This window comes from Gavialis gangeticus, unplaced genomic scaffold (assembly GCF_001723915.1).
Source record: "Gavialis gangeticus isolate Ggan-Ray unplaced genomic scaffold, GavGan_comp1, whole genome shotgun sequence".
NCBI classification, from domain to species: domain Eukaryota; kingdom Metazoa; phylum Chordata; order Crocodylia; family Gavialidae; genus Gavialis; species Gavialis gangeticus.
Window position 1 is genome coordinate 16,624,326 of NW_017728992.1, and position 12,000 is coordinate 16,636,325.

The 12,000-nt window shown below is 42.3% G+C and overlaps 1 protein-coding gene across 1 annotated transcript in view; it reads right to left on the bottom strand.

The window, feature by feature from the left end:
- Window positions 1-12,000, bottom strand: part of DAP (death associated protein) — a 115,399-nt gene that overhangs the window by 101,991 nt on the left and 1,408 nt on the right. The window contains exon 2 of the mRNA XM_019521136.1: window positions 2,992-3,088. Coding sequence (XP_019376681.1) covers window positions 2,992-3,088 — 97 coding nt within the window. The remainder of the gene's footprint in view (window positions 1-2,991; window positions 3,089-12,000) is intronic.

Sequence of the window (12,000 nt, forward strand, 5' to 3'; positions counted from 1 at the left end):
TAAAAGTCTATGCCGCCACTGGATTGAAAGGAACATTTGGATAATGCTATCTTCTAAGTACAAAAACTGCTTTCACTGTACCTCTCTACCATCCACTTTGTTCTCCCCTACTCTCCAGTTTCTCCAGAAGCAGCCAGTACTGGGTGTGCTGATCCTCTCTTTTTCCTCCCTTACCCTGTAGATGTGGCATTTTTCTCATGCCTCCATGGTCATATCCCCCTCGGCATCAAAACAGACAACTAGCACCCTCTTGGGTGTATACCACATAGCTGCTTCCTGTTTAATTCAACCCTCTCTGACAGATTTTCAACAGGAAGATTAATTTACAGTTAATATTTGTTGTACTATACAATAATCTGAAATCTAACATTACCTCAACACCTCTATGTAGTCAAAAGCCTGACAGGGTCGAACAACACCTTCTACAGGAATATAGTAAGAGTGTGAACAGTTTGCTCCAGCTGCATGCTTAACAGTAACACTGGTCAGATGTGGAAGCAGTGGGTCTTATGAAACAAAGGTATATTTATTAACGGTATTTGCTATCATAGCTGCAATTCTACATACAGTTGTTACAAATTTCTGGAAGGGAGAGTAACTGGTCCCTCTGAGTTAAGCACATTAAACTCCTTACATTTTGCTTTCACCTGGGTTATGGTAACTTCCATTTCATCTTACCTTTGCCTCTATGTTTAGCAGTATGCCCTTATTGAAAACCTGAGGCTGTGTAACTGCCTTTTGAAGGTGTAAAGTGAAAAACAGTTTTGTCCCCAGTCTCTATCTCTCTCTCTCAACATTTCTGAGATCTTTTGCCCCTGTCTAAATTAAATCCTGATAATCTATTACAAACATATGGCAACAGTCTGAACCTCTTTTACCAGCCTTCTCCAAAGTGATTTTGACCCAAACAGATTCTATTTTAGCCCTGTTATATGTTGTTTTACCTCTCTGAGGTCTAACACACCTTACGTATAACACAATCCAGCTTTATTTTTATCTATCCTAAGCAGCATGCATCTTTCAACATCTGTCTATCATGGCTGCTATTCCCTCGCATTTTTATTACTCCTGTAATACATCTAATTTCATGCCCTGAACCCGTAGTTCAAGCTCCTCCATTTTGTTGCCCGAGCTCCCAGCATTTGAATACAAACAAAATTCCACCCTGACATAAATGCTGCTCCAACTTGCTTAACTCCAGAAAGACTTTAGAGATGACTAATTTGGGTGAATGAAAGAAGTAGGCTGTCCCATTTTTCCAGCTTTCCATCCAGACACACTAATTTGTAACTATGCTAATTACAATTATTTACCCTGACATAAATGCTTTATTTCAAATTCCACAGTTCTTGTGGAAAGAAAATAAACACGGTCATGGCTTGTTTTTATTCATGAAGACACAAATGTACATACCTCAGTGTTCTTATCATTGTTTGAGGCATAAAAATAAATACTTGAAGGCAGCCTATGTACAAAACAGCACAGAGAGAAAGCAGCCCTACAAGTATCTGCCTTGAATAAATACCAAGGACAATGCAGCATACACTAAGTTAGTACAGAGAGAATTTTGGAGAAATTGGGCTTTGTTATAAGGCAGAACAGCTGGTATACCTACTTACATGTTCCAAGCATAAGAAATTACTATAATTTGAAAAACTGAAATAATATGGCTTTAATAACTTTAATTGTTGTACTCAAAGCAACTCTTAAAATAACTCTGATATGCAATAATGAAAAATCTTTTGCTAATATTTCAGTAGAAATGGAGATAAGGTGTTGAATAACTATGGTAACATACACTAAGTTTTTGCAATCTCCCAATTCAGGGACCAGCCTTACATTAGATGGGTCACACAGGACCTGATTTTTTTTGTTAACTCTTCAATCTAATGAATGCCTGGGGGAATGCAGGATAACAATTTTCTATAACAGAGTTCCAAAATGAGGAGTAATTCAGAAGCCCAGATCAGGTTTTTTACAATTCTAAGCAATGTGTATGAAATCTATGAAATAGCTGCATATGGCCAGCTATATCAGCCCCATGGGGAAGGTGGGGGAGGGGGAACAAAGCGCAAAACCAGTAGGCTTTGTATAATATCTATTAAGAAGTGGCTCTGAACCAGCATGGTTTCACTCCCTTCACATAAACTTGTATCTTCCATTTCCACACATCTGACATCCAGAAATTTTGGAAAGAACGTACAGGACTCATGGCACAGGAGACATGAATTACTTTGCATGGCACCTTCCTCCCTCAGAACTGTTTTTTCCCCACCTAAAATAGCCTGGCTATAGTTTTCAGAATTATTTTAACTGCATCTTTGCTCCATATTCTCAAGTCCCGCTCAGGAAAAGTCCAATGGATCACAAACAGGAGAAAATCAAATGCACAGACTTAGGCGGCCCAGCACTCAATTCAAGAGAAGGAATAGAAGGAAGCCCCATTCGTTTGGCAGAAAAGTTAAAGGAAGATCAGCCAGGTACAAGCAGCTGATCTTTCCTAAGAAGCATAGGTAACATGGCACTGTATTTGTATTTTGAATCACATAACAGCAACTGTAAGCAGCCTAAGGCCCCCCACATAAATATGTTTAAACCCAACTGTATCCTAAAATTATGTTAACATTCAAACAGATACTAGTTAGTTACATGCCGGGCATATCTACACGAGACACTATGCTGCTGTAGTGACAAGCTACGGTGACGAAACGCTATGTTGCTGGAGTGACAAGCTACGGCGACGCAGCTCATTGCTAATGACATGGGCTCAAACTGTGATGCCGCTGCTACTGCTCAGTAGCAACAAGATACTGAGCAGTAGGGTTGGAAATGACCTGTATCACACTAGGACTGCGGAGTACCAACGGTTGCTGCACAGTGCTGTGCTAAAGTAAGTACTAAATGTCTGTGCAGTAAAAATTTTGCTGTCGGATGCAGCCGTAGACGTGCCCACTACATGCAAGATCCCATGCACCTCCTCAGAATGCTCACCTGGTGGTTTCCCAGTCCTGGTCATCCTTATCTTTGTCCTCTTTGGAATCGGAAGTGTGAGGGTGTTTCTGCACAATTCTCATCCCACCAGCTTTCACTGGAAAGAAAATAAGGACAAGGATGTCAAAGAGATAATTAAGATAAAAAGAACAAGGAAATTTAAGAGGCAAATTTAAAAATGAAATAAATAAAAATAAAAAGATCAAATGCGTATTTGCAGACTAAATTTAAGAATTACGTCTATGCATGGTGATTACCGTATCCAAGAATATTTACAGGTGAAAGTTCTAAGCAGTAGCTGTGCCAGGCCTCTTGCATTGCCTTGGATCACCCTCACAGCTTGTCTTTTATTATAGTACCAATACTATTTAGGACGTGCAACGTTTATTTCAGTTTCATAGTTAGTAGGGTCGGAAGGGACCTGAGCAGATCATCAAGTCCGACCCCCATCTCCATTAATCTGGGGGAAAAAAAGGAAGAAATGATGATGTTGGATTATCTCACATGTGAATTCTTTTGTTATTGTATAATTATACTATGCTACACAAAAAGTGCTGGAAAAATTCACTTTTATTATTCCAAATTAAATCTATACACCAAGTAATTGTTTTTTGAACATAAAGATATTTTCTTCAAATAGCTACAAAAAAATCCAAAAAGGACAATCAATTTATCTGGGTGCAAAGCATTTACCACACCTCAAATCCAATTGACATGTTCTCATAGCTTACATTTAGTAACAATAGAAATTAATATTCACTCTGAAAGTTCAAGAAAAGTGAAGGTCAATATGTTGTGTTCATTGTCCATCCTGAGATAAAAGTAAAAAGCAATCTATAATCCTGATTTAGGTGATATCTGATTTGGGACACTACAGCAAAATGAAAAGTAAAATTGAAAGCTTCTAGTAGTGATATTAGCAACGACAAAAAAATCTTCTTGACTGGAATACAGCAATTCAGCACAAAATAAGATTTTAAGGTGATTGTGTCCTTCAAGAAAATAAATTCAATTATTTTCCAATAAACATAAGAAACCATAAGAGACAAAACTCCACACATGCATAAAGAAGCACATCTAACTTTTTAGTTGGTTTCAAGCTGATATTATCTCTACTGTGGAAGATTTCATAGATTCCATAGATTTCATAGACATTAGGGCTAGAAGGGACCTTGAAAGATCATCGAGTCCAGCTCCCCGCCAAAAGGGCAGGAAGTCAGCTGGGGTCATAGGATCCCAGCAAGATAAGCATCCAATTTACTCTTGAAGGTGTTCAGTGTAGGTGCTTGAACCACCTCCGATGGCAGGCTGTTCCAGACCTTGGGGACTCGGACAGTAAAGAAATTCTTCCTTATGTCCAGCCTGAAACGGTCTTGTAGTAGTTTATGACCATTCAACCTCGTCATCCCTTGGGGCACTCTGGTGAACAAACGTTCCCCCAGATCCCGGTGGTCATCCCTGAAAAACTTGTAGGTGGCCATCAGATCACCCCTGAGCCTGCGCTTTTCCAGGCTAAAGAGCCCCATGAAGAGTTTGCTGGCAGTCTCAAATGAGGTGTGGCAATTTGAATAGCCCTCAAAAACCTTATCACACACACTGTGTCCCCCAAAAAGAGCAGAAGCACCAATATCTCTTTTGTAGCTATTGTGTAGAGAGAGCAGAAACAGAGAAATCAGGAAACCTTGATTTCTAAATTCTGAAAATAAACCTGAAGTCCTGAAGCTGCACAGCTTTTCCTTTGCTGCACAAGTTAGAATTTATTACCCAATGTACGACAGTTACTTAATTCTAAGATAAGGTTTTTTTCCCCATTTAACCTGGGCAGGGGAGCCTCTCATGTTGGAATCAAGTACAAGGTAGCAAGCAGCTGCTGCCTGCCCCTCTGCATCCCCTGCCTCTCCCCTCACCCACAGCCCAGTTCCTGGCCCCCTTCCTACTTAGGGTTACCAGCAGGTTTTTAAAATGCGAGTAGATGTCTGGGTTTTTGCTTTGTCTCCGCTTTTTCCGGCTGGCTGCTTGGGGCTGGGAGCAGCAGGCAAGGTGATTGGCTGTCAGAGGTCATGTGGTCTGCATGGGCCCCAGCAAGAGTGTGTGTGTGCGCGCACACGTGCGCATGTGCATGCATGCTGGAGCTGAGCTGTGTGGGTTGGGTGTGAAGGACACTGGTAAGGCTAGGGGGTGGGGGACTGCGGGTCAGGAGTGAGAGGCACTGGCAGGGCTGGGGGGCAGGGGTTTAGGGGTGAAGGAGGAAGGGCATATCTCTACCCCTCCTCTCCCCTCCTGGCTGGCTCCCCGCCCCCTCCCCTCTACAGGCGTCATCTTTTTTGATCCCGGAAATATGGTGACCCTATTTCCCTTCTGCACTGTTTCTGCTACCTTCCACTGCAGCCTTAGCCATCTCCCTCTCACGGTCCCTGTGGAGAAGATGGAGTTGGGGCCCAAGACCGTGGAGGGAACAAGCACAACAGAGGGCATGTGCAGGGGACAGGTGGCAGGGGACAAGCTTCTTGCCCCCTCCCCAGCTTTCCCCCCTACCACTTCCACACCACCTGCCCCCTCCTGCCTACCCGCACTGCCCCCCACTTCACTTCCTGCCCTACTGCATGCCCCTCACTGCCTACTCCCCTGACACTGCTTTCCCTGCTGCAGTGGTGGTGACAAATTTAAGACAAATCTCCAATGATCAGATTCTGTACGTGAAAAGTTATAACAGATGCCTACATTTGCCATGTATAGAATCTAATTATTAGGTGGGGGGTCATCTTAAATTCAGGGTTGTCATGGGTTCAATTAAATATGATAAGTTTTGGGCATATTAGAGAATAAAACACAAAATGCTGCATAAGAGTTTGCCCTAACACGGGGTAACATTAGTTTGCTTATAGAGGCTTGTTTGTTAGATTGTTTTAAACTACCATCACCTTTTCCTTAAAATAGTAAGGAATTAGTACCTTTAAAATGCTCAGATTTAACAATGGAAAATAATTTAGCACAGAAAGTGGCAACATAAAGAAAGCATTTGGCAAACTATTTACCATAGCAAAGAATTTATAATAAAATAAATTTAGAATACATTCATTATCTTTAAAACATAAAATGTAGAAAAACCAAAACAAAACCCAAAGCCTTACAATAGATAGTGAGACCTATTTTGCAACCTCTCAGACATTAAGAAAAGGATTTTACTAATGTATACAAAGAAATGTAATTCTTGAGGTGATATCAGCACAATCTCCTGCTACTATTTCACGATGCAAACTATTTACAGACTCAGTTTGTTTATGAGAGGGCTTATCCAAATGCCATCCAACAGTATCATCTCCATGCAACTTTAACAATTAAGACAATTAACATCATAAATACCTCCCCATCATAAGCTTGCTCTTACAGATTAAAACAACTATAAAAAGGCAGCAACAAAAACACCACCATTGTAGATAAACTGTTGTCGGAGACACTAGAAAACAGGCAGCATAACAGCATATTTTGCATTTGAAATAAAGCAAACCACATCATGCTCATACTACCTTGCATCATTTCTGGACTAACAACTAAAATAAATATTTCCACTGGCAACAGCAAGGGGAACAGACCAAAAGCAGAAATTTCAGTTTAATCATCACCTGTTCCAGTCTACAATCTCAGTTGCACAGAGTTGCCTTTACTAAGGTGAACAGACATTAATCTTCAGGGATTGTCTTCAGTTCACAAATGTAACAAGTTAACCTCTGGCAAAAGCATTAGAAATTGCTTTAAAAGCTATTTCTATTTAAAAGCACCATTACCCTGCTTGTGTCTTTACCCAATACATGTTTTTACCACCAAACAGGAAGCGAAAAATCCATCCATCTGTCCCCCCACCCACCCACTTTCAGCACTAAATCTGGCTGTTTTAGTAACAAGTTATTTGCCAGTTTGTTCTTGTGTTGTTCGGAGCTGGGAAATTTGAATAGCCTAGATCAGTGGTGGTTCTCTACTCTTGAAAAACACCAGCTCTCAGTTTTCACTCATTTTTTACTACAAAAAATAACAGCAATTCTTCTATTGCAAAAAACTCAGAAAGATAACAGCAGGTCAGAATATTGTAACACTATGGATTTCCATGTGAAAACTCTGGATTTTTCTTCTGAGGCATGTGTAGGTGTCTGCACAACTAGTACTGCATGGCACCCTTAAAAGGATCTCAGGACACCCCAGGGTGCTGTATTACCTTGGTCAAGGATCACTGGCTTAGTGCTTACCAAACTTATTTGGAAAATGAAAAAGACCCAGTTTCAAAGTCCTCCCCAACTAATGGAAGCTACTCAATAAACCTATTGAGGTTTACAGTGCCAAAGTTCTGCAAATATGAACTTGAGGACAAACTTAAAATCAACCCTAACCATCAGTGTAGCCACAGCCTTGGTTTCCATACAATTTCCCTAAATGTTAATTAGAATTTTTTAAATGACAAAAAATAAACCTGCATAGTTACTTTCATTATGTTTTGTTGTAAATCTTCATAAATACACCAACTATGCAACCACAGCGCTTCACTCGCTCTGTTGATCTATTTGGAGAAAAGAGTATCTATAAACTTAATTACAGTGGCTGTTAGATGAACCAACTGATTTAGCATAGAACACACCGATAATGATTATACTGACAGATGGATATTTAAAAGGATGGGACATTGAAATCTGTTGCATTAAAAAAAAATTTCACTACTACTAAACCATAGCAGATTCTATACTAGCTGTAGTTACTATAGTATAGTAGTTTCACTACACTATCCTTCAGGTGTTACTGAATTGCTGCCTCTCACACATATCCTTGACTTCTTTCGTTGTTAGGGGGCTACCACCACTGTTTCTCAACCTCATTAGGCTCAAAACACCCCTCTGAAAATGCCAGGAAAAGTTTCACTCTTTTTTTTTTTTTATTACAGAAGAATAATAAAGCACTTCTCTTGCAAAGAACTCAGAAAGACCATTAACAGGTCAGAATTTTTTTAACACTATGGATTCTTATTTGAAATCTCTGAATTTACCTTGTAAATTGCGCACCTAACAATGCTAATGCTGTGTGACACCTAACAGCACCCTTGAATATATCTCAAGGAACTCCAGAATACCATAGCACCTTGTTTGAGAATCGAGGGTTTACGTAAACAGAGGAAGCTAAATGCATGTGACTGGTGAAACTACACCCAACAGCAAAGTACATGAGAGGCCTAGTCTGATACTATCTTTTATGGTTGAAGCCCTGCCTTCAATAAGACCATCACCTTTTTGTCAAAAGCACTGTACATGACTGTAAGCAGGCATCTACGTATATTGTGGTTTTGCAGAAATTGTGAAATCCAGAATTGTCTGAAAAATGAACAAAAAAATAACCTTAATACAAATAAAATGCTGCCTCTTCAGTGGAAATCAGTAGTCATGGCTTCTGCTGTGGCTCAGCCTTGCAGCCCCCCGGGAGAGGAAGGCATTGCCTGGCAGGGCAGCATGAAGGGCAGCAGAAAAAATGGCTACCACCCCCTTGTCCTTCTTCCCCCCTTCCCAGGCCTGTCTACCAATCAGTACCAAGGGGTAGGACTACCAGAGAACATCCACAAAATATCTGTAGAATTTGTTCTTTATGCCACACCAAACCCAAAATTGGAAGCCTAACTGTGATTTAAGAAGACCTCTAAATAGAAGTACAGACAGGTTTCAGCTCAGAGTCAATAATGGCAAACTTTTTCAATCTAATGTATTTCTGAAACTACCAAAAGACATTATGTTTCTTTTTATCAGTATATGCAGCAAAACTGGTTTTTCAGCCGTGTGTAAAAAAATGAGACCCCTCTACATACGTCACTGCAGTGGCAACTTTGTGGTATTAGTAACTCACCTAGGAATTTAAGACCCATATTCCATTTATTTGTATAGTCTAGTTAAAACTGCCACTCTATTTTATTAACATGGGTTTATAAATGGTCTTATGATTTGCTCTGTTTTCTCTTCTTTCATTAAAAATACTAGATGGCTCAGGATACAAGGAATAAAATCCTGGTCTCAGCCACACTGTTGTCCATCTAAGTTCTTTCCACTAGATTTATGTGGTTCTTCTTGTTAAAAAATACATTTTGCCTCTGTCAAGGGTTCAGAAACATGCCTTCTCAGCAGCAATTGAAAGTTTATTACCAGACAAGCTTGGATGGAATGATCTGGTAGTCTCATCCCGAAGTCTAGCACAGGGCTGTCCAACTTCTGGGCAGTGTGAAGGCTGCACCCCCACAGGCTGCAGACCCTGAGGCTGCACGCCAACTGTGCAGGCAGCATGGGCATCACAGACCCCTTCCTGGGCCCATTCCAAAAGTGCCAGACTGTCCCCAGGGAAGCAGGAGTCAGAAGAGAGAGGAGAAACCCAGAGCCCCTGGCTGCTATAGCAGCAGAAGCAATGAGAAGACCTGTGGCCAGAGGCCACAGGCCGCATGGTAACCCCTTGTGGGCTACCAAATGGCCAGCCCTGGTATATATATGTCTACTAGGGCTGCACGAAGCTTTGGTAGCTGATTCGATTCGGAGGAGATTTGGCCCGATTTGGGGACGGAATCTCCAAATCAGAATCAAATTGGGAGTAAAAGCTCCAAATCGATTCCAAGCATCTGAATCGATTCGGAAAAGCTCTGGGAAAAGATCTGTCTGATTCAGAGACTTGGCCATAGACTAAACATGCAGCTGGTAAATCTGCTGGGATTGGAGGGGGGCAGGAGGAGGAAGGATTGGGGCTGGGACAAGCTGCCCAGCTGCCCAGCTGGGGTGGGGCAGGATGTGAGCATGGCAGCACTGGGAGTTGGGGTTATACCAGTTCGATTCTCCAGCTCCACGTTCGATTCCCCTGCCCCCAGTTCAATTCCCCAGTCCCATTTGATTCCCCTGGAAGCTGGAGTGGCTCCATGTGTCAGCCAGAGCCCAGCACTGCTGAGCCCTTGACAGAGCATGATGCCCTGTGGAGCTGCACTGCACCCACACCATGCTGCATGTGTGCCAGGTTGCGGGGCGTGATCCCCACTGCTCCTCACTTTCCCTGTGCTGCATGGAGGGGGAGGCTCTGGCACAAGTGCCCAGAGGCCCCAGTTGAAGCTGCTGCAGCCATGAGTGCGGGGCTTTAAAAAAAAAAAAAGTGCTGGGAACAGGCATGGGATAGGACTGGGCAGAGCAACCATACGGGCTTCTCCCATGACTCCCCCCACCTGGGGGGAGGCAGGCACAGCCTGATGTGCTGTGGGAGAACCTGTAGCCGCCCGGCTGTGCCTGCCTCTCCCTGGCTGATCAAAATCACCGCCAAATCTTCTGAAGCTGAATCCAAATCTAATACTTCCCTATTTGCACAGACCTAATGTCCACATATTAACAAGTCCCTAATGGTTAGTCTCAGGGATGTCTAAATCTGAAAACTCATCACCACAAGAACTGTTTAAAGCAACCTGTCAGCATGAAGAGAAGCTTTCACTTTGCTCTACTGGTATGTGGTGTATCTGTTTAGTAGATTTACAGAGGGTAAAGAGAAATTAAGTCGTCACTCATATTTACAGGTATTACAGCAAAAGATATTTAATGCCAGACAAATGATTGAAAACATATTTGCACTCCTGACTGTACCAGGAGTGGGATTTTTGGAGCCTCAATCAAAACTTTTGAATTTCTGAACCCAAATATAGACTTTAAAAGAGGTTTTTCAAACACAGGACCAGATCTGGCCAATCGAGATGTATGATCCAACCCACAGGTCTCTGGACAGACCCCGCATACCACATCAACTCCAGTCCTGCATGCAGCACACACACCATGCTGGCCCCTTTGCTGCATTCAGCATGCACCAGCCGTAGGGCTCACTGTATGCATGGCACACAGGGCTAGCATGGAGCTTGTGCTGCATGTGCCACAAAAGCTGGACTTGATCCTGCACACAGTACAAGGGGTCCACAGTGTGCATGGCATGCAGTGCTGGGCCAGACTGGCACTGCACACTGCTTCTGACACACCTGGGCAGCACGGGGCCAGGGACAGGCTGGTGGGTCACAACATGCAGCCCATGCCTGAACTACCTGTGCTGCGTGCAGCACCAGGTCTGACCCCATGTAGCCAGAAGAGTTGGACCCCTGATTTTAAAACTTAATTATTAAAATAGTCTTCCTCTGGTTTTAATACCTTGGCTCTAAATGCTAGAAATATGCTGCTTAAAGACTGAAAATTTCTTACATTGTTCAACTTTCATTCTCTTTGTTCCTGTGAGATGTTAATTTAGCTTATTCCCCAGCCATGTTTCCATGCAAGGCAGGATATGAATTTCTAATGCTACGATTATACTTATGTACTTAATCTTTTTACAAAATTTCTCCCAGGTCCTCTTTATACAACAATGCTGCCTGCAAGTAGGGCACAAACCAACATTTTATTTTAAAATTCTTTGCAGGTTGCTCCTGAATCAAAATTTACAGTGCAACAATACTGTAACTGTAAGTCTAAAAAATATGACACTTCATTTAGAATGCAGAATTGCGAATGCTCCTTAACTGCAGAGCCTTGAAAACACTTTCCTGTTATGAATGAAGGAGGGAGGCATGATAAAGGTTGCTCAAGCCTGTCCACAAGCACCCCTTTCTCAGACCTTATGTAAAGATCAGCAAAGACAGCAAAAAGGGTGTCGGGGCAAGCCAGGAAGAATCCCACTGCACTGAACAGGGTCTGGATGATGCCTGGATGCAGTCTTCTTATAGGAAGCCCCCAGATACATATGCAGGTGCTCAGAGGTGCTCCTAAGAGTATAACTTTTTCTGTTTACCCTAAAAGCAACACTGTGCAGACAAACATAGAAAAGTCAGGTGGCCAAGCAGCAAAGGGCCCTTGTTTTCTTTCCCCTCCCGTGTCAAAAACTCACAGAAGTTACAAAAGCTAGGCCTTATATCTCACCCCTGAGCAACTTTATACCTCAGCAAAGGACTGGCTCCTCATAACATGCTGACAGGAACTTTGCAAGGGT